Below are 27,732 nucleotides of genomic sequence, written 5' to 3'. Positions count from 1 at the left end.
TTTCGTCTGTTTCCTTGCGCTACCTCGCAAACACGGGAGACAGCGACAAAGCAAAACAAAAAAAAAAATATATATATATATATATATATATATATATATATATATATATATATATATATATATATATATATATATATATATATATTCCCTGGGGATAGGGGAGAAAGAATACTTCCCAAGTATTCCCTGCGTGTCATAGAAGGCGACTAAAAGGGAAGGGAGCGGGGGGCTGTAAATCCTCGTCTCTTTTTTTTTTTTTTTTTTAATTTTCCAAAAGAAGGAACAGGGAAGAGGGCCAGGTGAGGATATTCCCTCAAAGGCCCAGTCCTCTGTTCTTAACGCTACCTCGCTATCGTGAGAAATAGCGAATAGTATGAAAAAAAAAAAAAAAAAATATATATATATATATATATATATATATATATATATATTTTTTTTTTTTGCTTTGTCGCTGTCTCCCGCGTTTGCGAGGTAGCGCAAGGAAACAGACGAAAGAAATGGCCCAACCCACCCCCATACACATGTATATACATACACGTCCACACACGCAAATATATATACCTACACAGCTTTCCATGTTTTTCCCCAGACGCTTCACATGCCCTGATTCAATCCACTGACAGCACGTCAACCCCAGTATACCACATTGATCCAATTCACTCTATTCCTTGCCCTCCTTTCACCCTCCTGCATGTTCAGGCCCCGATCACACAAAATCTTTTTCACTCCATCTTTCCACCTCCAATTTGGTCTCCCACTTCTCCTCGTTCCCTCCACCTCCGACACATATCCTTTTGGTCAATCTTTCCTCACTCATTCTCTCCATGTGCCCAAACCATTTCAAAACACCCTCTTCTGCTCTCTCAACCACGCTCTTTTTATTTCCACACATCTCTCTTACCCTTACGTTACTTACTTGATCAAACCACCTCACACCACACATTGTCCTCAAACATCTCATTTCCAGCACATCCATCCTCCTGCGCACAACTCTATCCATAGCCCACGCCTCGCAACCATACAACATTGTTGGAACCACTATTCCTTCAAACATGCCCATTTTTGCTTTCCGAGATACTGTTCTCGACTTCCACACATTCTTCAAGGCTCCCAGGATTTTCGCCACCTCCCCCACCCTATGATCTACTTTCGCTTCCATGGTTCCATCCGCTGCCAGATCCACTCCCAGATATCTAAAACACTTTACTTCCTCCAGTTTTTCTCCATTCAAACTTACCTCCCAATTGACTTGACCCTCAACCCTACTGCACCTAATTACCTTGCTCTTATTCACATTTACTCTTAACTTTCTTCTTTCACACACTTTACCAAACTCAGTCACCAGCTTCTGCAGTTTCTCACATGAATCAGCCACCAGCGCTGTATCATCAGCGAACAACAACTGACTCACTTCCAAGCTCTCTCATCCCCAACAGACTTCATACTTGCCCCTCTTTCCAAAACTCTTGCATTTACCTACCTAACATCCCCATCCATAAACAAATTAAACAACCATGGAGACATCACACACCCCTGCCGCAAACCTACATTCACTGAGAACCAATCACTTTCCTCTCTTCCTACACGTACACATGCCTTACATCCTCGATAAAAACTTTTCACTGCTTCTAACAACTTGCCTCCCACACCATATATTCTTAATACTTTCCACAGAGCATCTCTATCAACTCTATCATATGCCTTCTCCAGATCCATAAATGGTACATACAAATCCATTTGCTTTTCTAAGTATTTCTCACATACATTCTTCAAAGCAAACACCTGATCCACACATCCTCTACCACTTCTGAAACCACACTGCTCTTCCCCAATCTGATGCTCTGATTGAGAGTGTGAAGGCATATATATATATATGAAGAAATAAGATTATTAGTGAAAGAGAAGAGAGAGGCATTTGGACGATTTTTGCTGGGAAAAAATGCAATTGAGTGGGAGATGTATAAAAGAAAGAGACAGGAGGTCAAGAGAAAGGTGCAAGAGGTGAAGAAGAGGGCAAATGAGAGTTGGGGTGAGAGAGTATCATTAAATTTTAGGGAGAATAAAAAGATGTTCTGGAAGGAGGTAAAGAAAGTGCGTAAGACAAGGGAACAAATGGGAACTTCAGTGAAGGGCGCAAATGGGGAGGTGATAACAAGTAGTGGTGATGTGAGAAGGAGATGGAGTGAGTATTTTGAAGGTTTGTGGAATGTGTTTGATGATAGAGTGGCAGATATAGGGTGTTTTGGTCGAGGTGGTGTGCAAAGTGAGAGGGTTAGGGAAAATGATTTGGTAAACAGAGAAGAGGTAGTAAAAGCTTTGCGGAAGATGAAAGCCGGCAAGGCAGCAGGTTTGGATGGTATAGCAGTGGAATTTATTAAAAAAGGGGGTGACAATATTACTGACTGGTTGGTAAGGTTATTTAATGTATGTATGACTCATGGTGAGGTGCCTGAGGATTGGCGGAATGCGTGCATAGTGCCATTGTACAAATGCAAAGGGGATAAGAGTGATTGCTCAAATTGCAGAGGTATAAGTTTGTTGAGTATTCCTGGTAAATTATATGGGAGGGTATTGATTGAGAGGGTGAAGGCATGTACAGAGCATCAGATTGGGGAAGAGCAGTGTGGTTTCAGAAGTGGTAGAGGATGTGTGGATCAGGTGTTTGCTTTGAAGAATGTATGTGAGAAATACTTAGAAAAGCAAATGGATTTGTATTTATGGATCTGGAGAAGGCATATGATAGAGTTGATAGAGATGCTCTGTGGAAGGTGTTAAGAATATATGGTGTGGGAGGCAAGTTGTTAGAAGCAGTGAAAAGTTTTTATCGAGGATGTAAGGCATGTGTACGTGTAGGAAGAGAGGAAAGTGATTGGTTCTCAGTGAATGTAGGTTTGCGGCAGGGGTGTGTGATGTCTCCATGGTTGTTTAATTTGTTTATGGATGGGGTTGTAAGGGAGGTAAATGCAAGAGTCCTGGAAAGAGGGGCAAGTATGAAGTCTGTTGGGGATGAGAGAGCTTGGGAAGTGAGTCAGTTGTTGTTCGCTGATGATACAGCGCTGGTGGCTGATTCATGTGAGAAACTGCAGAAGCTGGTGACTGAGTTTGGTAAAGTGTGTGGAAGAAGAAAGTTGAGAGTAAATGTGAATAAGAGCAAGGTTATTAGGTACAGTAGGGGTGAGGGTCAAGTCAATTGGGAGGTGAGTTTGAATGGAGAAAAACTGGAGGAAGTGAAGTGTTTTAGATATCTGGGAGTGGATCTGTCAGCGGATGGAACCATGGAAGCGGAAGTGGATCATAGGGTGGGGGAGGGGGCGAAAATTTTGGGAGCCTTGAAAAATGTGTGGAAGTCGAGAACATTATCTCGGAAAGCAAAAATGGGTATGTTTGAGGGAATAGTGGTTCCAACAATGTTGTATGGTTGCGAGGCGTGGGCTATGGATAGAGATGTGCGCAGGAGGATGGATGTGCTGGAAATGAGATGTTTGAGGACAATGTGTGGTGTGAGGTGGTTTGATTGAGTAAGTAACGTAAGGGTAAGAGAGATGTGTGGAAATAAAAAGAGCGTGGTTGAGAGAGCAGAAGAGGGTGTTTTGAAATGGTTTGGGCACATGGAGAGAATGAGTGAGGAGAGATTGACCAAGAGGATATATGTGTCGGAGGTGGAGGGAACGAGGAGAAGAGGGAGACCAAATTGGAGGTGGAAAGATGGAGTGAAAAGGATTTTGTGTGATCGGGGCCTGAACATGCAGGAGGGTGAAAGGAGGGCAAGAAATAGAGTGAATTGGAGTCATGTGGTATACAGGGGTTGACGTGCTGTCAGTGGATTGAAGCAAGGCATGTGAAGCGTCTGGGGTAAACCATGGAAGGCTGTGTAGGTATGTATATTTGCGTGTGTGGACGTGTGTATGTACATGTGTATGGCGGGGGGGGGTTGGGCCATTTCTTTCGTCTGTTTCCTTGCGCTACCTCGCAAACGCGGGAGACAGCGACAAAGTATAAAAAAAAAAAAAAAAAAAAAAAATATATATATATATATATATATATATATATATATATATATATACACACCTATGAGAAAGTTTTGGAAAGAGGGGCAAGTATGCAGTCTTTTGTGGATGAGAGAGCTTAGGAAGTGAGTCAGTTGTAGTTTGCTGATGATACAGTGCTGGTGGCTGATTCATGTGAGAAACTGCAGGAGCTGGTGACTGAGTTTGGTAAAGTGTGTGAAAGAAGAAAGTTAAGAGTAAATGTGAATAAGAGCAAGGTTATTAGGTACAGTAGGGTTGGGGGTCAAGTCAATAGGGAGGTAAGCTTGAATGGAGAAAAACTAGAGGAAGTAAAGTGTTTTACATATCTGGGAGTGGAGATGGCAGCGGATGGAACCATGGAAGCGGAAGTGAATCACAGGTTGGGGGAGGGGGCGAAAATCCTGGGAGCCTTGAAGAATGTGTGGAAGTCGAGAACATTATCTCAGAAAGCAAAAATGGGTATGTTTGAAGGAATAGTGGTTCCAACAATGTTGTATGGTTGCGAGGCGTGGGCTATGGATAGAGTTGTGCGGAGGAGGGTGGATGTGTTGGAAATGAGATGTTTGAGGACAATATGTGGTGTGCGGTGGTTTGATCGAGTAAGTAATGTAAGGGTAAGAGAGATGTGTGGAAATAAAACGAGCATGGTTGAGAGAGCAGAAGAGGGTGTTTTAAAATGGTTTGGGCACATGAAGAGAATGAGTGAGGAAAGATTGAACAAGAGGATATATGTGTCATAGGTGGAGGGAACGAGGAGAAGTGGGATACCAAATTGGTGGTGGAAAGATGGAGTGAAAAAGATTTTGAGTGATATGGGTCTGAACATGCAAGAGGGTGAAAGGCAGGCAAGGAATAGAGTGAATTGGATCGATGTGGTATACCGGGGTCGACGTGCTGTCAGTGGATTGAATCAGGGCATGTGAAGCGTCTGGGGTAAACCATGGAAAGTTGTGTGGGGCCTGGATGTGGAAAGGGAGCTGTGGTTTCGGGCATTATTACATGACAGCTAGAGACTGAGTTTGAACGGATGGGGCCTTTGTTGTCTTTTCCTAGCGCTACCTCGCACACATGAGGGGGGAGGGGGATGTTATTCCATGTGTGGCGAGGTGGCTATGGGGATAAATAAAGGCAGACAGTATGAATTATGTACATGTGTATATATGTATATGTCTGTGTGTGTGTATATATATGTGGACATTGAGATGTATAGGTATGTATATTTGCGTGTGTGGACGTGTATGTCTATATATGTGTATGTGGGTGGGTTAGGCCATTTCTTTTGTCTGTTTCCTTGCGCTACCTCGCAAATGCAGGAGACAGCGACAAAGCAAAATAAATAAATAATGAGAAAGTTGGGACGTGGGCAGATTAGACAGGGTAGTGAGTGGTGGGATGAAGAACTAAGATTGTTAGTGAAAGAGAAGAGAGAGGCATTTAGATGATTTTTTCAAGGAAATAGTGGAAATGACTGGGAGATGTATAAAGGAAACAGGAAGGAGGTCAAGAGAAAGGTGCAAGATGTGAAAAAGAGGGCAAATGAGAATTGGGGTGAGAGAGTATCATTAGATTTTGCGGAAAATAAAAGGATGTTTAGGAAAGAGGTAAAGTGCATAAGACAAGAGAACAAATGGGAACTTTCATGAAGATGGCAAATGGGGAAGTAATAACAAGTAGTGGTAAAGTGGGAGGGAGATTAAGTGAGTATTGGGAAGATTTATTGAATGTGTTTGATGATAGAGTGGTAGATGTATGGTGTTTTGGTCGAGGTGGTGTGCAAAGTGATAGGATCAGGGAGAGTGATTTGGTAAACAGAGAAGAGTTAGTGAAAGCTTTGCAGAAGATGAAAGCTGGTAAGGCCGCGGGTTTGGATGGTATTGCAGTGGAATTTATTAATAAAGGGGTGACTGCGTTGTTGACTTGTTGGTGAGGATAATCAGTGTATGTATGGTTCCCAGTGAAGTGCCTGAGGATTGGTAGGATGCATGCATAGCACCAGTGTACAAAGGCAAAGGGGATAAAGGTGAGTGTTCAGTTACAGAGGTATAAGTTTGTTGAATATTCCTGGTGAATTATATGAGAGGGAATTGATTGAGAGGGTAAAGACATTTACAGAGCATCAGATTGGGAAGGAGCAGTGTCGTTTCAGAAGTGGTAGAGGATGTGTGGATGAGGTATTTGCTTTGAAGATTGTATGTGAGAAATACTTAGAAAAACAAATCAATTTGTATGTAGCATTTATGGATCTGGAGAAGGCATATGACAAGAGTTGATGGAGATGCTCTGTCAAAGGTATTAAGAGTATGTGGTGTGAGAGGTAAGTTGTTAGACGCAGTGAAAAGCTTTTATCGAGGATGTAAGGCATGTGTATGAGTAGGAAGAGAGGAAAGTGATTGGTTCTCAGTGAATGTCGCTTTGTTGCACGGGTGCGTGATGTCTCCATGGTTGTTTGATTTGTTTATGGATGGGGTGGTTAGGGAGGGTAATGCAAGAGCTTTGGAGAGAGGGGCAAGTATTCAGTCTGTATTTGATGAGAGGGCTTGGGAAGTGAGTCACTTGTTGTTTGCTGGTGATACAGCACTGGTGGCTGATCCAGGTGAAAAACTGCCAAAGCTAGTGACTGAGTTTGGTAAAGTGTGTGAAAGAAGAAAGCTGCAAGTAAATGTGAATAAGGGCAAGGTTATTAGGTTCACTAGGGTTGAGAGACAAGTCAATTGGGGGGTAAGTTTGAATGGAAGAAAACTTGAGGAAGTGAAGTGTTTTAGATATCTGGGAGTGGATTTAGCAGTGGACAGAACCATGGAAGTGGAAGTGAGTCACAGGTTGGGGAGGGGACAAAGGTTCTGGGAGCGTTGAAGAATGTGTGGAAGGTGGAAACGTTATCTCATAGAGGAAAAATGGGTATGCTTAAAGGAATAGTGGTTCCTACAATGTTATATGGTTGTGAGGCATGGGCTATAGATAGGGTTGTGTGGAGGAGGGTGGATGTGCTGGAAGTGAGATGTTTACGGACAATATGTGGTGTGAGGTGGTTTGATCAAGTAAGTAATGAAAGGGTAAGAGAGATGTGTGGTAATGAAGAGTGTGGTTGAGAGAGCAGAAGAGGGTTTATTGAAATGGTTTGGTTACATGGAGAAAATGAGTGAGGAAAGATTGAGAAAGAAGATATATTTGTCCGAAATGGAGGGAACGAGGAGAAGTAGGAAACCAAATTTTAGATGGAAGGATGGAGTGAAAAAGATTTTGAGCGATTGGGGCCTGAACATGCAGGTGGGTGAAAGACGTGCAAGGAATAGAGTGAATTGGAAGGATGTGGTATACTGGGGTCGACATGCTGTCAGTGGATTGAACCATGGCATATGAAGCATTAGGGGTACACCATTGAAAGTTTTGTGGGGTGTGGATATGTGAAGGGAACTGTGGTTTTGGTGCATTACACATTACAGCTAGAGATTGAGTGTGAACGAATGTGACCTTTGTTGTCTTTTCCTAGCACTACCTTGCGTGCATGCGGGGGAGGGGGGGTACCATTTCATGTGTGGTGGGGTGGCGACGGTAATGGATGAAGGCAGCATTTATGAATATGTGCATGTGTATATATGTATGTGTGTGTATATGTATGTATATGTTGAAATGTATAGGTATGTATATGTGCATGTGTGGGCATTTATGTATATACATACATACCTATATACATACCTATACATCTCAGCGTATACATATATATATATATACACACACAGGCATATACATATATACATATGTACATAATTCATACTGTCTGCCTTTATTCATTCCCATCGCCATCTCGCCACACATGAAATAACAACCCCCTCCCCCCTCATGTGTGCGAGGTAGAGCTAGGAAAGACAACAAAGGCCCCATTCGTTCACACTCAGTCTCCAGCTGCCATGTAATAATGCACCGAAACCACAGCTTCCTTTCCACATCCAGGCCCCACAGAACTTCCATGGCTTACCCCAGACGCTCCACATGCCCTGGTTCAATCCATTGACAGCACGTCGACCCCGGTATACCACATTGCTCCAATTCACTCTATTCCTTGCACGCCCCTCACCCTCCTGCATGTTCAGGCCCCGATAAATCAAAATCCCTTTCACTCCATCCTTCCACCTCCAATCCGGTCTCCCACCTCTCCTCGTTCCCTCCACCTCTGACACATATATCCTCTTGGTCAATCTTTCCCCACTCACTCTCTCCATGTAACCAAACCATTTCAAAACATCTTCTTCCGCTCCCTCAACCACACTCTTCCCGTTACCACACATCTCTCCCACCCTATTATTACTTACTCGATCAAACCACCTCACACCACATATTGTCCTCAAGCATCTCATTTCCAGCACAACCACCCTCCTGTGCACAACTCTATCCATAGCCCATGCCTCGCAACCATACAACATTGTTGGAACCACTATTCCTTCAAACATACCCATTTTTGCTTTCCGAGATAATGTTCTCGACTTCCACACATTCTTCAAGGCTCCCAGAATTTTCGCCCCCTCCCCCACCCTATGATTCACTTCCACTTCCATGGTTCCATCCGCTGCCAAATCCACTCCCAGATATCTAAAACACTTTACTTCCACCAGTTTTTCTTCATTCAAACTTACCTCCCAATTGACTTGACCCTCAAGCCTACTGTACCTTGCTCTTATTCACATTTACTCTCAACTTTCTTCTTTCACACACTTTACCAAACTCAGTCACCAGCTTCTGCAGTTTCTCACATGAATTAGCCACCAGCGCTGTATCATCAGCAAACAACAACTGACTCACTTCTCGCTCTCTCATCTGCAACAGACTGCATACTTGCCCCTCCTTCCAAAACTCTTCCATTCACCTCCCTAACAACCCCATCCATAAACAAATTAAACAACCATGGAGACATCATACACCCCTGCCGCAAACCTACATTTACTGAGAACCAATCACTTTCCTCTCTTCCTACACGTACACATGCCTTACATCCTCGATAAAAACTTTTCACTGCTTCTAACAACTTGCCTCCCACACATATTCTTAATACCTTCCACAGAGCATCTCTATCAACTCTATGATATGCCTTCTCCAGATCCATAAATACTACATACAAATTCATTTGCTTTTCTAAGTATTTCTCACATACATTCTTCAAAGCAAACACCTGATCCACACATCCTCTACCACTTCTGAAACCACACTGCTCATCCCCAATCTGATGCTCTGTACATGCCTTCACCCTCTCAATCAATACCCTCCCATATAATTTCTCAGGAATACCCAACAAACTTATACCTCTGTAATTTGAGCACTCACTCTTATCCCCTTTGCCCTTGTACAATAGCACTATGCAAGCATTCCGCCAATCCTCAGGCACCTCACCATGAATCATACATACATTAAATAACCTTACCAACCAGTCAACAATACAGTCGCCCCCTTTTTTTAATAAATTCCACTGCAATACCTTCCAAACCCGCTGCCTTGCTGGCTTTCATCTTCCACAAAGCTTTTACTACCTCTTCTCTGTTTACCAAATCATTTTCCCTAACCCTCTTACTTTGCACACCACCTTGACCAGAACACCCTATATCTGCCACTCTATCATCAAACACATTCAACAAACCTTCAAAATACTCACTCCATCTCCTTCTCACATCACCACTACTTGCTATCACGTCCCCATTAGCCCCCTTCACTGAAGCTCCCATTTGTTCTCTTGTCTTATGCAGTTTATTTACCTCCTTCCAAGACATCTTTTTATTCTCCCTAAAATTTAATGATACTCTCTCACCCCATCTCTCATTTGCCCTCTTTTTCACCTCTTGCACCTTTCTCTTGACCTCCTGCCTCTTTCTTTAATACATCTCCCAGTCATTTGCATTATTTCCCAGCAAAAATCACCCAAATGCCTCTCTCTTCTCTTGCACTAATAATCTTACTTCTTCATCCCACCACTCACTACCCTTTCTAATCTGCCCACCTCCTATGCTTCTTATGCCACAAGCATCTTTTGCGCAAGCCATCACTGCTTCCCTAAATACCTCCCATTCCTCCCCCACTCCCCTTACCTCCTTTGTTCTCATGTCTTTGTTCCATTCTGTACTCAGTCTCTCCTGGTACTTCCTCACACAAGTCTCCTTCCCAAGCTCAGTTACTCTCACCATTCTCTTCACCCCAACATTCTCTCTTCTGAAAACCTCTACAAATCTTCACCTTCCCCTCCATGAGGTAATGGTCAGACATCCCTCCAGTTGCACCTCTCAGCACATTAACATCCAAAAGTCTCTTTTTCGCGCGCCTATCAATTAACACATAATCCAATAACGCTCTCTGGCCATCTCTCCTTCTTACATACATTATTATATTTTTTTATTATACTTTGTCGCTGTCTCCCGCGTTTGCGAGGTAGCGCAAGGAAACAGACGAAAGAAATGGCCCAACCCCCCCCCATACACATGTATATACATACGTCCACACACGCAAATATACATACCTACACAGCTTTCCATGGTTTACCCCAGACGCTTCACATGCCTTGATTCAATCCACTGACAGCACGTCAACCCCGGTATACCACATCGCTCCAATTCACTCTATTCCTTGCCCTCCTTTCACCCTCCTGCATGTTCAGGCCCCGATCACACAAAATCTTTTTCACTCCATCTTTCCACCTCCAATTTGGTCTCCCTCTTCTCCTCGTTCCCTCCACCTCCGACACATATATCCTCTTGGTCAATCTTTCCTCACTCATTCTCTCCATGTGCCCAAACCACTTCAAAACACCCTCTTCTGCTCTCTCAACCACGCTCTTTTTATTTCCACACATCTCTCTTACCCTTATGTTACTCACTCGATCAAACCACCTCACACCACACATTGTCCTCAAACATCTCATTTCCAGCACATCCGTCCTCCTGCGCACAACTCTATCCATAGCCCACGCCTCGCAACCATACAACATTGTTGGAACCACTATTCCTTCAAACATACCCATTTTTGCTTTCCGAGATAATGTTCTCGACTTCCACACATTCTTCAAGGCCCCCAGAATTTTCGCCCCCTCCCCCACCCTATGATCCACTTCCGCTTCCATGGTTCCATCCGCTGCCAGATCCACTCCCAGATATCTAAAACACTTCACTTCCTCCAGTTTTTCTCCATTCAAACTCACCTCACAATTGACTTGACCCTCAACCCTACTGTACCTAATAACCTTGCTCTTATTCACATTTACTCTTAACTTTCTTCTTCCACACACTTTACCAAACTCAGTCACCAGCTTCTGCAGTTTCTCACATGAATCAGCCACCAGCGCTGTATCATCAGCGAACAACAACTGACTCACTTCCCAAGCTCTCTCATCCCCAACAGACTTCATACTTGCCCCTCTTTCCAAAACTCTTGCATTTACCTCCCTAACAACCCCATCCATAAACAAATTAAACAACCATGGAGACATCACACACCCCTGCCGCAAACCTACATTCACTGAGAACCAATCACTTTCCTCTCTTCCTACACGTACACATGCCTTACATCCTCGATAAAAACTTTTCACTGCTTCTAACAACTTTCCTCCCACACCATATATTCTTAATACCTTCCACAGAGCATCTCTATCAACTCTATCATATGCCTTCTCCAGATCCATAAATGCTACATACAAATCCATTTGCTTTTCTAAGTATTTCTCACATACATTCTTCAAAGCAAACACCTGATCCACACATCCTCTACCACTTCTGAAACCACACTGATCTTCCCCAATCTGATGCTCTGTACATGCCTTCACCCTCTCAATCAATACCCTCCCATATAATTTACCAGGAATACTCAACAAACATATACCTCTGTAATTTGAGCACTCACTCTTATCCCCTTTGCCTTTGTACAATGGCACTATGCACGCATTCCGCCAATCCTCAGGCACCTCACCATGAGTCATACATACATTAAATAACCTTACCAACCAGTCAACAATACAGTCACCCCCTTTTTTAATAAATTCCACTGCAATACCATCCAAACCTGCTGCCTTGCCAGCTTTCATCTTCTGCAAAGCTTTCACTACCTCTTCTCTGTTTACCAAATCATTTTCCCTAACCCTCTCACTTTGCACACCACCTCGACCAAAACACCCTATATCTGCCACTCTATCATCAAACACATTCAACAAACCTTCAAAATACTCACTCCATCTCCTTCTCACATCACCACTACTTGTTATCACCTCCCTATTTGCGCCCTTCACTGAAGTTCCCATTTGCTCCCTTGTCTTACGCACTTTATTTACCTCCTTCCAGAACATCTTTTTATTCTCCCTAAAATTTAATGATACTCTCTCACCCCAACACTCATTTGCCCTTTTTTTCACCTCTTGCACCTTTCTCTTGACCTCCTGTCTCTTTCTTTTATACATCTCCCACTCAATTGCATTTTTTCCCTGCAAAAATCGTCCAAATGCCTCTCTCTTCTCTTTCACTAATACTCTTACTTCTTCATCCCACCACTCACTACCCTTTCTAATCAACCCACCTCCCACTCTTCTCATGCCACAAGCATCTTTTGCGCAATCCATCACTGATTCCCTAAATACATCCCATTCCTCCCCCACTCCCCTTACTTCCATTGTTCTCACCTTTTTCCATTCTGTACTCAGTCTCTCCTGGTACTTCCTCACACAGGTCTCCTTCCCAAGCTCACTTACTCTCACCACCCTCTTCACCCCAACATTCACTCTTCTTTTCTGAAAACCCATACAAATCTTCACCTTAGCCTCCACAAGATAATGATCAGACATCCCTCCCTCTTACATACATATACTTATGTATATCTCTCTTTTTAAACCAGGTATTCCCAATCACCAGTCCTTTTTCAGCACATAAATGTACAAGCTCTTCACCATTTCTATTTACAACACTGAACACCCCATGTATACCAATTATTCCCTCAACTGCCACATTACTCACCTTTGCATTCAAATCACCCATCACTATAACCCGGTCTCATGCATCAAAACCACTAACACACTCATTCAGCTGCTGCCAGAACACTTGCCTCTCATGATCTTTCTTCTCATGCCCAGGTGCATATGCACCAATAATCCCCCATCTCTCTCCATCAACTTTCAGTTTTGCCCATATCAATCTAGAGTTTACCTTCTTACACTCTATCACATACTCCCACCACTCCTGTTTCAGGAGTAGTGCTACTCCTTCCCTTGCTCTTGTCCTCTCACTAACCCCTGACTTTACTCCCAAGACATTCCCAAACCACTCTTCCCCTTTACCCTTGAGCTTCGTTTCACTCAGAGCCAAAACATCCAGGTTCCTTTCCTCAAACATACTAACTATCTCTCCTTTTTTTCTCATCTTGGTTACATCCACACACATACCCCAATCTGAGCCTTCGAGGAGGATGAGCACTCCCCGCATGACTCCTTCTTCTATTTCCCCTTTTAGAAAGTTAAAATACAAGGAGGGGAGGGTTTCTAGACCCCCGCTCCCGTCCCCTTTAGTCGCCTTCTACGACACGTGAGGAATGCGTGGGAAGTATTCTTTCTCCCCTATCCCCTATCCCCAGACATATACATATATAAACATGTACATAATTCATACTGTCTGCCCTTATTCATTCCCTTCGCCACCCCACTCTACATGAAATAACAACCCCCCCGCATGTGTGTGAGGTAGCACTAGGAAAAGACAACAAAGGCCACATTCGTTCACACTCAGTCTCTAGCTGTCATGTATAATGCACCGAAACCACAGCTCCCTTTCCACATCCAGGCCCCACAGAACTTTCCATGGTTTACGCCAGACGTTTCATATGCCCTGGTTCAATCCATTGACAGCACGTCACCCCTGGTATACCACATCGTTCCAATTTACTCTATTCCTTGCATGCCTTTCACCCTCCTGCATGTTCAGGCCTCAATCACTCAGAATCTTTTTCGCTCCATCTTTCCACCTTAAATTTGGTCTCCCACTTCTTGTTCCTTCCACCTCTGACACATATGTCCTCTTTATCAATCTTTCCTCACTCATTCTCTCCATGTGACCAAACCTTTTCAAAACACCCTCTTCTGCTCTCTCAACCACACTCTTTTTATTACCACACATCTCTCGTACCCAATTATTACTTACTCGATCAAACCACCTCACACCACGTACTTTCCTCATACATCTCATTTCCAGAACATCCACCCTCCTGCGCACAACTCTATCTATAGCCCACGCCTCGCAACCATATATCATTGTTGGAACCACTGTCCCTTCAAACATATCCATTTATGCTTTCCAGGGTAACGTTCTCAACTTCCACACATTCTTCGTTGCTCCCAGAAGTTTCGCCCCCTCCCCCACCCCATGATTCACTTCCGCTTCCATGGTTCCATCCACTGCCAAATCCACTCCCAGATATCTAAAACACTTCACTTCCTCCAGTTTTTCTCCATTCAAACTTACCTCCCAGTTGACTTGTCCCTCAACCCTATTGTACCTAATAGCCTTGCTCTTATTCACATTTACTCTCAGCTTTCTTCTTTCACACGCTTTACCAAACTCAGTCACTAGCTTCTGCAGTTTCTCACCCAAATCAGCCACCAGTACCGTATCATCAGCGAACAACAAATGATCCACTTCCCAAGCTCACTCATCCACAACAGACTGCATACTTGCCCCTCTTTCCAAAACTTTTGCATTCACCTCCCTAAGAACCCCATCCATAAACAAATTAAACAACCATGGAGACCACGCACCCTTGCCACAAACCAACATTCACTGAGAACCAATCACTTTCCTCTCTTCCTACACGTACACATGACTTACATCCTCGATAAAAACTTTTCACTGCTTCTAACAACTTTCCTCCCACATCATATATTTTTATTACCTTCCACAGAGCATCTCTATCAACTCTATGCCTTCTCCAGGCCCATAAATGCTACATGCAAATCCATTTGCTTTTCTAAGTATTTCTCACATACATTCTTCAAAGCAAACACCTGATCCACACATCCTGTACCTCTTCTGAAACCACACTGCTCTTCTCCAATCTGATTGTCTGTACATGCCTTTACCCTCTCAGTCAATACCCTCCCATATAATTTCCCAGGAATACTCAACAAACTTATACCTCTGTAATTTGAGCACTCACTTTTATCCCATTTAACTTTGTACAGTTGCACTATGCAAGCATTCCACCAATCCTCAGGCACCTCACCATGGGTCATACATACATTGAATAATCTTACCAACTAGTCAACAATACAGTCACCCCCTTTTTTGATAAATTCCACTGCAATTCCAGCCAAACCCGCTGCCTTGCCAGCTTTCATACACATATGTGTACATAAATGCCCAAATATGCACATATACATTCATGTACCCATCAACACATACACATACATATACATATATACACATGTACATATTCAAACTTGCTTGCTTTCATCCATTCATGTTGTTGCCTTGCCCCACAGGAAACAGCATTGGTACCCCCCACTTTACTGAGGCAGCGCTAGGAAAAAGACAGAAAAGGCCACATTTGTTCACACTTATTCTCTAGCTGTCATGTGTAATGCACTGAAACCATAGCTCCCTATCCACATCCAGGCCCCACAGACCTTGCCATGGTTTACCCAAGACGCTTCATATGCCCTGATTCAGTCCATTGACAACATAACGACCCCAGTATACCACATCGTTCCAATTCACTCTCTTTCTTGCATGCCTTTCACCTTCCTGTATGTTCAGGCTCCGATCGCTCTAAATCTTTTTCATTCCATCCTTCCACCTCCAATTTGGTCTTGTGTTTCTCCGTGTTCCCTCCACCTCTGACACATATATCCTCTTTGTCACTCTTTTCTCACTCATTCTCTCCATATATCCAAACCATTTCAACACACCCTTTTCTGCTCTCTCTCAACCATACTCTTTTTATTGCCACACATCTCTCTTACCCTTACATTACATACTCAATCAAACCAACTCACACCACATATTGTCCTCAAACATTTCATGTTCAACACATCCTTCCTCCTCTGTACAACCATTTCTATAGCCCATGCCTCACAACCATATAGTATTGTTAGAACTACTATTCCTTCAAACATACCCATTTTTGCTCTCACAGATAACGTCCTCTCCTCCCACACATTCTTCATTGTTCTCAGAACCTATGCCCTCTCCCCTACCCTGTGACTCACCTCCACTTACATGGTTCCATTCACTGCAAAGTCCACTCCCAGATATCTAAACCACTTCACTTCCTCCAATTTTTCCCCATTCATACTTACATCCCAATTAACTTGTCCCTCAACCCTACTGAACTTAATAACTTTGCTCTTATTCACATTTACTTTCAACTCTCTCCTTTCACACACTTTTCCAAACTCAGTCACCATGTTCTGTAGTGTTTCACTTGAATCACACCTGCTACAGACCGACCTTTACTGGGAACCAATCACTCTCCTCTCTTCCTACTTGTACACATGTCTTACATCCTTGATATAACTTTTCACTGCCTCTTGCAGCTTACCTCCCACACCATATACTCTTAAGACCTTCCACAAAGCATCTGTGTCATCCCTATCATATGCCCTCTCCAGATGTGTACATGTATACAAATCCATCTGTTTTTCTAAGTATTTCTTACACACATTCTCCAAAGCAAACACCTGATCAACACATCCTGTACTGCTTCTGAAACCATACTGCTCCTACCCAGTCTGATGCTCTGTACAAGCCTTCACCCTCTAATTCAGTATCCTCCCAATAAATTTCCCATGAATAATCAACAAACCTTTATTCTCTTTGCCTTTGTATAGTGGCACTATACATGCCTTCTTCCAGTCCTCAGGCACTCACCATTATCCATACATACATTGAATATCCTTACCAACCAATCAACAGCACAGTCACCCTCTTTTTTTGATACATTCCACTGCAATACCATCGAAACCCACCACCTTGACAGATTTCATCTTCTGTAAAGCTTTCACTACCTTTTCTCTTTTAACCAAACCATTTTCCCTTACCCTCTCTTCATGCACCACCTTGACCAAAACACCCTACATTTGCCACTTTATCATCAAACGCATTCAGTAAACCTTCAAGATACTTGCTCAATCTTCTCACTTCATCACTACCTGTGATTACTTTCCCCCTTTCCCCCTTTCAACAATGTTCCTATTTGTTCTCATCTTACTTATGTCATTTACCTTCTCTAGAACATCTTTTTAATTTTCTCTACAGTTTGATTATACTCTCTCACCCCAACTCTCATTTACCCTCTTTTTCATCTCTTGCACCTTCCTCTTGACCTCTTGCCACTTTCTTTTATACATCTTCCAGTCATTTGCACTTCTTCCATGTAAATATCGTCTAAAGGCCTCTGTTTTGTCTTTAACAACTTTATTTCTTCATCCCATCACTCACTACCCTTTCTAATCTGCCCACCTCCCATCTTTCTCATGCCACATGCATCTTTTGCATATGCTTGCACTGTTTCCCCAAATACTTCCCATTCCTCACCCACTCCCCTCATGTCATATGCTCTCACCTTTTGCCATTCTAAACTCAATCTCTCCTGGTACTTCCTTACACAAGTCTCCTTTCCAGGCTCAGTTATTCTCACCACTCTCATCCCCAACATTCTCTCTTCTTTTGAAAACCTCTACAAATCTTCACCTTTGCCTCCACAAGATAGTGATCATACTTCTCTGCAGCTGCCCCTCTTAGCACCTTAACATCCAAAAGTCTCTTTTACAAGCCTATCAATTAGCACATAATCCAATAGTGCCCTTTGACCATCTCTTCTACTCATATACATACACTTCCCATGTATTCCCCGCTTGTCATAGGTGACTAGAGGGGGCGGGGGTGGGGGGCTGGATACCCTCCCCTCCTTGTATTTCAGTTTCTAAAAGGGGAAAGAGAAGGAGTCAAGCAGGGAGTGCTTATCCTCCTCGAAGGCTCAGATAGGGGTGTCTAACTGTGTGTGGATGTAACCAAGATGAGAAGAAAGGAGTGATAGTATGTTTGAGGAAAGAAACTTGTTCTGGCATTTCCCGTGTTGCAGAGATGGGTGGTTTCTAAAACAGTGAAAAATCAAGTGACTCACACATGCTTGGGAGTATAGTTTCAGGTGGATGTAAGTCTGATGGGGTGGAGTTTATGTCTTGGTTGGCAGGGCAGTTCTTTACTGTATGTCATTACAGTGAGTATTTTTTTTGTTAGTGTCATATTTATTGGGGCAGGAAGTATCTTTGAGTATAGGCTAATTTACTGTAAAGCAGGGTTAATCATTTTTTCTATACTTGGGAAATGGTGGTAGGTTACATTGTGGTTTTAATAGGAAGGATGTGGTGCTCTTGCAAAGAATTTTGTATGCTTAACACATTAATAAAGACTGTGGTGGAAGTATTTAAAATTTTAAGAATATTTATGGTTGCTAGCCAGCTATTGATTGTTCTGAAAACCTTGTTGTTCTGAATCATGTTGTGCAGCTTTGTTATGTATACTTATGACAGGGTGGATGACATGGCATTTCCTCTCATCCTAACTCCAGATATACATGGCATATCATATGACTGGATTATGAGGAGAGGTTATCGAACTCCCTTTGAACAAAGGAATGCTTCACCTCATGGATAATGTGCTTGCAGTGATTACGGGCAGTGATAAAACTGAATGGAAGCCAGAGGAAGGAGAGTTTTTCCATGCCCAATATGCCTGATCCCTTGCCTAAATGGCCCTAGAACAGGAAGGGTTGAACCATGGATTGGATGAAGTGGGGATGAATGCTTCCATTCCCGCAGGAATAACCTCTGTGTGTTTGGCAGACAGAAGCATCACCAGATAAGAGACAGTAATTTACCCAAGTAATGGTCACCAAGAAGATAATACAATTGTGTTGTATGGTCACCAAGGTATATTACACTTGTGTTTTATGGTCTAGAAGATAATACAGCAGTTTTGTACCATCACTAATGAAATGATACAGTTGTTATATGATCAGTTAAGATAGTACAGCTGGGTGTTATGGTCACCAACATGATACAGCTATGGTGTTTGGTCACCAAGAAGATAATACTGCTGTGTTTTTGATCACCAGTAAGATAATACAACTGTGTGTTATGGTCACCAAAAAGACAAAAATCAAATGTTGCCCTCTAAACAGGCACAAATCCAACCTGCACCCTCCTATAACCATTGATTTTGAACCATTTCCTCTCATCAAGACTCCAGATATACAAGGCATAACATATGACACACATGACATTTACTACCAACACTGGAAATATCATTACATTGGCCATAGTCGAACGGAACTCCCACAGAACAGGAGAAGAGCCCCATAAAGTCCTCTACAAATAGATCATCCACTTCATCTAGAACTATGCTTCACCTGCAAGATCATTAACCCTGTCAAAAGCAATAATAACAAGGCTGCATACCATGATGCAGAAAAACCTGTTCTTGACACCACCCATCTCTGCAACTCTGGAAAGGTTGATTCAGCATACCACAATACTAGTCATGCCCAGCATGCAGCTTACATTTAGACGATTCTGAGTACTTACTCCTTAATTGTCATACACCAACTTCACACATATGCACACATCACCACTTTACTTGACTTAAGGATGTGGCCAGCTTCTATTTTGCTTTAGAAGCTTCACAAAAGAAGTTTCTTGGGTGGAAAATAAGTTTATGAATGTATGCATAACAAGCTGTAGTATAGTCTCATCGGGAAGTATCTTGTGTTGCTGTTTTACATTATCTGTCAGGGCTTATTTCATTGTGTATATCAATTATTTCATTACAGGAGCTGGAAGAGCTGTGGGCTTTTAGAGATCTCCTGGCTACTTTCACTCGTCAGCTCTCAGGTTTCTGCTCTGCTGAACTACTACCACTGATGGACTTGCCTGCTGTAAAGAAGGTGCGTGTATTACCTTGAAATAAGTCACTAAACGGGCAAAATTAGTGGAAAGATGTATATGAATTATCAGTGCATAATTTAGTTTTTTCATTTTAGTAACCAGAAGATTTTGCTCATTTCTCTCTGTGCCAGACAAGTATGCTGGATGTGTAACTGTTACTATTACCTTTCACACTTGACATTAGGCAAAAGTCTGGTATACTGTCTGTGAAAGCTGGTTAAACTAGAATTGTTAGAATGTTGATTGTTAAAAGATTTATGTCAAGTATGTTTATGAACTCTGATCACCTTGCTGATACAGTGGCTCTCTTCTGGGTCATGTTGCTAATGTAAACTTGGTTGTGGAGAAAACTAGTGGAGTTCAACTTCTGTCTTTAGCCAAACATTCCGACTTTCAAGTGAGGAGAGAGGCCAGAAAGGGGAGAGATGAACCAAGGAATTTGATTATAATCTCCATTGTGACTGGATGGATTCTGCATTCCCAAAGGAAGGATCCTGGAATTGCAAGAGAGCAGTAAAAACATTTATAAGATAAATGGTCATTTACTTTGTATGTTAGAAAAATATCTCTTCTGGGAGATGTAGCATGGCCAAGGCCTCATTGGTTTGGGTTACTCCAGACATGAGGATTGGAAAGAAGAGAGATAAATAGAACAACTCTCTTGAGATTCATCAGATCTTGTTCCTCAGGGAAATAGTGATTGGGGAGATGAAAAGGTTCAACTTCTCTGTTTCCTCCTTGTGAATGGAAGGGCCTTCTGAAAAGCCCCCAACTTTCTGAATTAGTTGGTCAGAACTTTCAAAAATGCCAAGAAAACTGTTGATGAGGTTGGGACTTGAACATGGCCAGTGGATTTATCTTCTGAGTTACAGTATTTGACTCTAAAACTGCTTTGGTTATCGCTCATAAGATTTAATAAGTCAAAATATTGCCATGATTTTCCACGAGCAGGAGGAATCCTAAACTTTGTGGTGTGTGTTCTTTTATACTGAGAATGCATGAAACAGTATCTCACTTCACTTCAAGCTTTATCAGAGGTGAGAACTGTACATTACCCAGGAAGTAGGTTAAGGTGGTCTTTATCACCTCAAAAGTAAAACTAGAACTTCCAAAGTATTTGAAATATGTGCTATGACAGCCAGAATGAGATTAATGCTTTTTTGGGAGACAATCTTGTCCTTCCATAAAGTTTGCTGCAGAGTACATAAACAAAATATTAAAATATGAATCTCTTTTTACATTGATATATCCATCATAGATATTGAAATACAGAAAGCAAAATGGGTTATAGAAGTGGGATATCCTGCTGTTGTTAGTGCTCTAAGTTCAGTTGTTGTTCTTGATCAATTACAAAACAAAGAAGCAGCCAAAAAAAGTATTTAGGTTTTTCTTTCATACAGAAGGCTCCACTCATTGACATAAATCTTAATTAAAACCAGGCTTGAAATAAAAAAGAGGTCTAAATTAGGAAAGGAATAAGGAGTGAAAACTGTAAGAGGTTTTGAGAAGGGAGAGACCTTTATACTAAACAGCCATGATTTTATAGTTGATTAGAGATTGGATTGTGGCAGATCACCAAAAGACACAAGATAACAAGAAAACATCATAAAATTACATCAAATTAATGTCATTTTCCTTCTCAACTCCTATGAAAAAATTTCATTTTATTTTGTATCCATGGATGCATTTTAATGTAAGGGGTTTGTTATTTTTTCATACTTCTTCATCATTTTCACTTCAGTGAGATAGCGTGGGGAAAATATGAACAGTAGTCCCATTTGCCCGCATCCACTCTTTAGCATCTGTATGATGCATCAAAACCAGAACCCTTTATCCACAGTCAAACCTCACAGACCATTCTGTGTTATCCACCAACTGCCTCATATGTTTTTTCATTGCAGTGACAGCATTTGACCACCCAACTCATATTGCCCCATGCACTCTATCACCTTCCTAATTAGTCAGGCCCTAATACCTCAAAGCCTCTTTTCATCTGTCTATCTTTTCAGTCTCTCTCACTCCCTTGTTCCCACCACATCTGATATATATATCCTGTTAGTCAGTGTCTCTGCTCAGTCTTTCCATGTATCCTGATCATTTTGGCACACCTTGTCAGCTCTTTCGTGTATACTCTGCTTACTACCACACCTCTTTCTTTGTGTTATTCCACATGCAATCAACCCACTCCATTTCACATATTGTTCATCTTCTTCTCCCCTATTAATGCACTCCTCAGTGCATCAAGGAGCCCAGTCCCCTTACCCACCCATGATTCACGTCAGTCTCTTTACTTCGCTCTGATGCCAAGTCCACTCCTAAGTATCCAAAACACTCCACTGCTTCCAATTTTCCCACTTCCATCCCATTCAAACTCGCTTTAAAACCATCTTATCTCTTTCTGCTGCTTCTCGTATCTTTACAATTGTTCACATTCACTTTCAGCTTTCATTTTTCACTCTTTCAAACTGTCACTAATTTCTAGAGTTCCTTTCTTGAGTCTGCTATCAGAACTGCCATCTCCAAGTAGCGGCTGATTACCTGTGATCCCCTATCCCCAGTATGTCATAGGCTTGTCCCTCATCCTAAGTCCCTTGCATCAGCACCCCATCCATAAATAGATTAAACAGACATAGTGATATTATACACCCATTAATAAGAACCACTCACCCTTCCCTTTCTTATTTATTTTATTTGTTATACTTAGTTGCTGTCTCTCATGTTAGCGAGGTAGCGAAAGGACACAGATGAAAGAATGGCCCAACCCACCCACACACATGTATATACATAAATGCCCACACACGCACATATACATACCTATACATTTCATGTATACATACATGTACATACACAGACATATACATATATACACATTCATACTTGCTGCTTTCATCCATTCCCATTGCTACCCTGCCACACATGAAATAGCAACCCCCTCCCCCTATGCGCACATGAGGTAGCACTAGGAAAAGACAACAAAGGCCACATTTGTTCACACTCAGTCTCTAGCTGTCATGTTTAATGCATCAAAACCACTGCTTCCTTTCCTCATCCATGCCCCACAAAACTTTCCTTGGTTTACCTCAGATGCTTCACATGCCCTGGTTCAACTCATTGACAGCAGGTCAACCTCAGTATACCGCATCGTTCCAATTCACTCTGTTCCTTGCACGACTTTCACCCTCCTGTATGTTCAGGCCTCAATCGCTCAAAATCTTTTTCACTCCATCCTTCCACCTCCAATTTGGTTTCCCACTTTTCCTCATTCCCTCTACCTCTGACAAGTATACCCTCTTTGTCAATCTTTCCTCACTCATTCTCTCCATGTGACCAAACCATTTTAATACACCCTCTGCTATCTCAACCACACTTTTTATTACCACACATCTCTCTTACCCTTTCATTAGTTACTTGATTAAACCACTTCACACCATATATTGTCCTCAAACATTTCGTTTTCAGCAAATCCACCCTCCTCCGCACAACAACCCTATCTATAGCCCATGCCTTGCAACCATATAACATTGTTGGAACCACTATTCCTTCAAACATACCCATTTTTGGTCTCCGAGATAATGTTCTCGTGTTCCACACATTCTTCAACACTCCCAGAACCTTCAACCCCTCCCCCACCCTGTGACTCACTTCCACTTCCATGGTTCCATCTGCTGCCAAATCTACTCCCACGTATCTAAAACACTTCACTCCCTTCACTTTTTCTCCATTCAAACTTATCTCTCAATTAACTTGTTCCTCAACCCTACTGAACCTAATAACCTTGCTCTCATTTGCATTTACTCTCAGCTTTCTTCTTTCACACACTTTGCCAAACTCAGTCACCAGCTTCTGCAGTTTCTCACCCGAATCAGCCACTAGCGCTGTATCATCAGCAAACAACAACTGACTCACTTCCCAAGCCTTCTCATCCAGAACAGACTGCATACTTGCCCCTCTCTCCATAACTCTTGTATTCATCTCCCTAACCACCCCATCCATAAACAAATTAAACAACCATGGAGACATCACATACTCCTGCTGCAAAACGACATTCACTGGGAACCAATTACTTTCCTCTCTTCCTACTTATACACATGCTTTACATCCTTGGTAAAAACTTTTCTCTGTTTCTAGCAACCTACCTCCCACACCATATACTCTTAATACCTTCCACAAAGCATCTCTATCAACCCTATCATATGCCTTCTCCAGATCCATAAGTGCTACATACAAATCCATCTATGTTTCTAAGTATCTCTCACATGCATTCTTCAAAGCAAACACCTGATCCACACATCCTCTATCACTTCTAAAACCACACTGCTCTTCCCCAATCTGATGCTCTGTACATGCCTTCACCCTCTCAGTCAATACCCTCCCATACAATTTCTCAGGAATACTCAAACTTATGCTTCTATAATTTGAACGCTCACCTTTATCCCCTTTGCCTTTGTATGATGGCACTATGCATGCATTCTGCCAATCCTCAGGCACTTCACCATGAACCATACATGAATTGAATATCCTTACCAACTAGTCAACAACACAGTCACCCCTTTTTCTAATCAATTTCACTGCAATACCATCCAAACCTGCCGTCCTTGCCGGCTTTCATCTTCTGCAAAGTTTTCACTACCTCTTCTCTGTTTACCAAACCATTCTCCCTGACCCTCTCACTTTGCACACCACCTCGACCAAAACACCCTATATCTGCCACTCTTATCATCTAACACATTCAACAAACCTTCAAAATACTCACTTCATCTCTTCCTCACTTAACCACTACTTGCTATTACCTCCCCATTGGCCCCCTTCACTGATGTTCCCATTTGTTTTCTTGTTTTACAAACTTCATTTACCTCCTTCCAAAACATCTTTTTATCCTCCCTAGAATTTAATGATACTCTCTCACCCCAACTCTCATTTGCCCTCTTTTTCACCTCTTGCACCTTTCTTTTGACCTCCTGCCTCTTTCTTTTATACATCTCCCAGTCTTTTGCACTATTTCCCTGCAAAACTCATCCAGATGCCTCTCTCTTCTCTTTCACTAATAATCTTATTTCTTCATCCCATTACTCACTACCCTTTCTAATCTGTCCACCTCCCATCTCCCCCTTCTTACCCACACATATACCTTACTGTCCTGATAAAAACTTACTTCTACCTTAAATAACTTTCCTTTTATCCCATTTATTTGTTGTAGTTTTGTGTAAGCCTCTGTCAACCCTCAACAACTTTTCAGATTTGTGAGAACAGCTTTGTTCATTCTTACTGTCAAAGTATTTCTCACCCAAGTTCTGTAAAGAAAACACCTGGACCACACATCCTTTTCTTCTCTTGAAGCCACATTGTCCCTCTGATATTTTGTACATGCCACCATCCAATCAGTTACCTCTCATACACCTTGCTAGGTACAGGTATGCTAAATTAAGCCTCACCTGCTTAGTCATCCACCCTCTCAAAAGTAAATAAAAATGAGAGTTACAAACTGCACAAAATAGTGCACTCAGAGCAGTGACTAGCTGCTTGGAAATGAGACATGGCACCTTCACAGTGAAACAAAGAGCCTCCCAATACAGTACCACGTCAACATGTTTGGCATTAAGGTCTGTGCACCAGACAAACCTCTCCCACCCAAACCACTTTATATCTAACCACCCAGATAACTTATCCTATCCCACACTTTAGTAACCTATACTCACATATTCTCTCCCAACATGTATAACACTGACAAAATACACAAACATTGGAATACATCAACAAGCACTAAACAACCACCTTCCCAACTCATTTTTCAACTCTAACCTACCACATGTACCTGCAAAAGGTATGTGTAGAAATGCTAGACAAGCCACTTGAATTACTGTTTAAATGTCACAGGAGAAAGGCGCAAAGCTAAGGGAGTGGAAAAGGACAAGCATCATGCCTGTACATAAGAAAGGAGACCAGGAACAGGTGCTGAACTACAGACTCTTCTCATTAACAAGTGTGGTGTGTAAGGTCCAGGAAAATATTATTAGAAAGGAGATGAATGACTTTCTACATAAGAGAAATGGTTTTATCATGGTATTAGGAAAAGCAGGTCAAGTTGATCTTAGAGTTTTATGAGAGAGTGAGCTCAGTCCTTGACAAAAGGGATGGCCCCAGTGGGTAGACTGTCTATCTGTTTTGCCAGAAGGCATTTCAAACTACCACATAGTAGGCTCATTATGAAGCTAGGTCACCAAGGATGAATAAGGGTGAGACTCCTACATTGGACAGAAGACTGTCTCAAAGGTAGGAAACAAAAGGACAAGAGGGAGGGAACAAAAGGACAAGAGGGAGGGAACAAAAGGACACATGCTAGAGGAGCCTTTTCCAAATGGATTGAGTTGACCAGCAAAGTGCTACAAGGTTTCTGTTCTGGGACCATTACACTTCTTGATTGATGTTAATGACCTGCCTGAAGATATGGAATCTTACCTGAATATGTTTGCAAATGATGCAAAGGCTAAGAGGGACTGAAAAGCAAGGAGGATTGCATCAGCTTATGAGGGGACCTAAGCAGACTTAGAATTGGTCTGAAACATGGTTGATGAGATTCATTCCAGGTAAATGTAAAGTAATGAGGATGGGAGAAAGTAAAAGACAGTCTCCATATGATTATAACCAAACAGGAAATAAGCTTCAGGATTGTGTCTAAAAAGCCTTTGTGAATAGACATTGTCCATAAACTGTTGCCAGAGTCGTAATTTAGAGGAATTGTAAAGGAGACATACTCTCTGCTGGGAAATATGAAAATAGCTTTCAAGTACAGATGCTCCCCAACATACGTGTGAGTTAAGTTCCAACTAACCGATCATATCTCGAAATGGACATAAGTCTGACGTATGTCAGCATGGCATGTAGAATTCGTATACCTGTACAGCATTCTTTTATCCCACTCAATTTCTATCATGATTATCTCGTTTTTTATGAACCAGCTATATTATATGATTCTGTAGTTTCATTTTATCTTTTATTTAAGAATCTTTAGTTTTCCTGTAACTTGAACAATCGCCCCTTTAAAGTCTTAAAAAGGCTTATAGCCTTCGCCTGAACTGTTAGTAAGCTTAGAGGTACACGTTCTTGAATTTGATCTTCCATCTACAGCATCAACAACTCCATTTCATGGATGGGCCCCTGTTGTTGCTTTGTTATTGTCGTAGACTTTTACTGTTTCAAGTCAATTTCTTTGTCCTTTATAATTGTGGAGACCATCGAGTGGGACAACTGTAGATCATGTGCAATCACATTAACTTTTCTCCTCCTTCATATTGGGTGATTACCTTTATTATCAATTCCAGATCTAGTGTCTTCCTTTGCTTCTTGCCAGATCTATCAACATGTGATGGGTTTTTCCTCTTGCTCATCTTCTTTAGGGTTTAATACAAAAATGGTTTAATCCAGCAAGAAAATTCATTAGATCCACTTGAATGACACGCTTACTGAATGGTAACTGAGAGAGATGCTGTAATGTATACAATGCCAGGATCATCTGCCACTCAATATCATATGCGCACAGCCGTTAGCACTGGCGGACTTATGAACATGTATAATTTTTATTTTTTATTTATTTTTTTTTTTTTTGCTTTGTCGCTGTCTCCCGCGTTTGCGAGGTAGCGCAAGGAAACAGACGAAAGAAATGGCCCAACCCACCCCATATAATTTTTATATTTACATATATTTTTTATTCATATTTTTTCCTGGTCATATATCTGAATGTTTGTAAGTCACACAGGT

General features: G+C 41.9%; 1 protein-coding gene across 2 annotated transcripts in view; it reads left to right on the top strand.

Annotated features, from left to right (window-relative positions):
- Positions 1 to 27,732, top strand: part of LOC139752011 (helicase POLQ-like) — a 275,342-nt gene that overhangs the window by 213,207 nt on the left and 34,403 nt on the right. For both annotated transcript variants that reach the window (XM_071667792.1, XM_071667791.1), the window contains one exon: positions 19,863 to 19,976. In XM_071667792.1, coding sequence (XP_071523893.1) covers positions 19,863 to 19,976 — 114 coding nt within the window. The remainder of the gene's footprint in view (positions 1 to 19,862; positions 19,977 to 27,732) is intronic.

This window comes from Panulirus ornatus, chromosome 12 (assembly GCF_036320965.1).
Source record: "Panulirus ornatus isolate Po-2019 chromosome 12, ASM3632096v1, whole genome shotgun sequence".
Taxonomy (NCBI): Eukaryota; Metazoa; Arthropoda; class Malacostraca; order Decapoda; family Palinuridae; genus Panulirus; species Panulirus ornatus.
The sequence above is the reverse complement of the archived record's forward strand: the minus strand, read 5'-3'. Positions and strand labels throughout refer to the sequence as shown.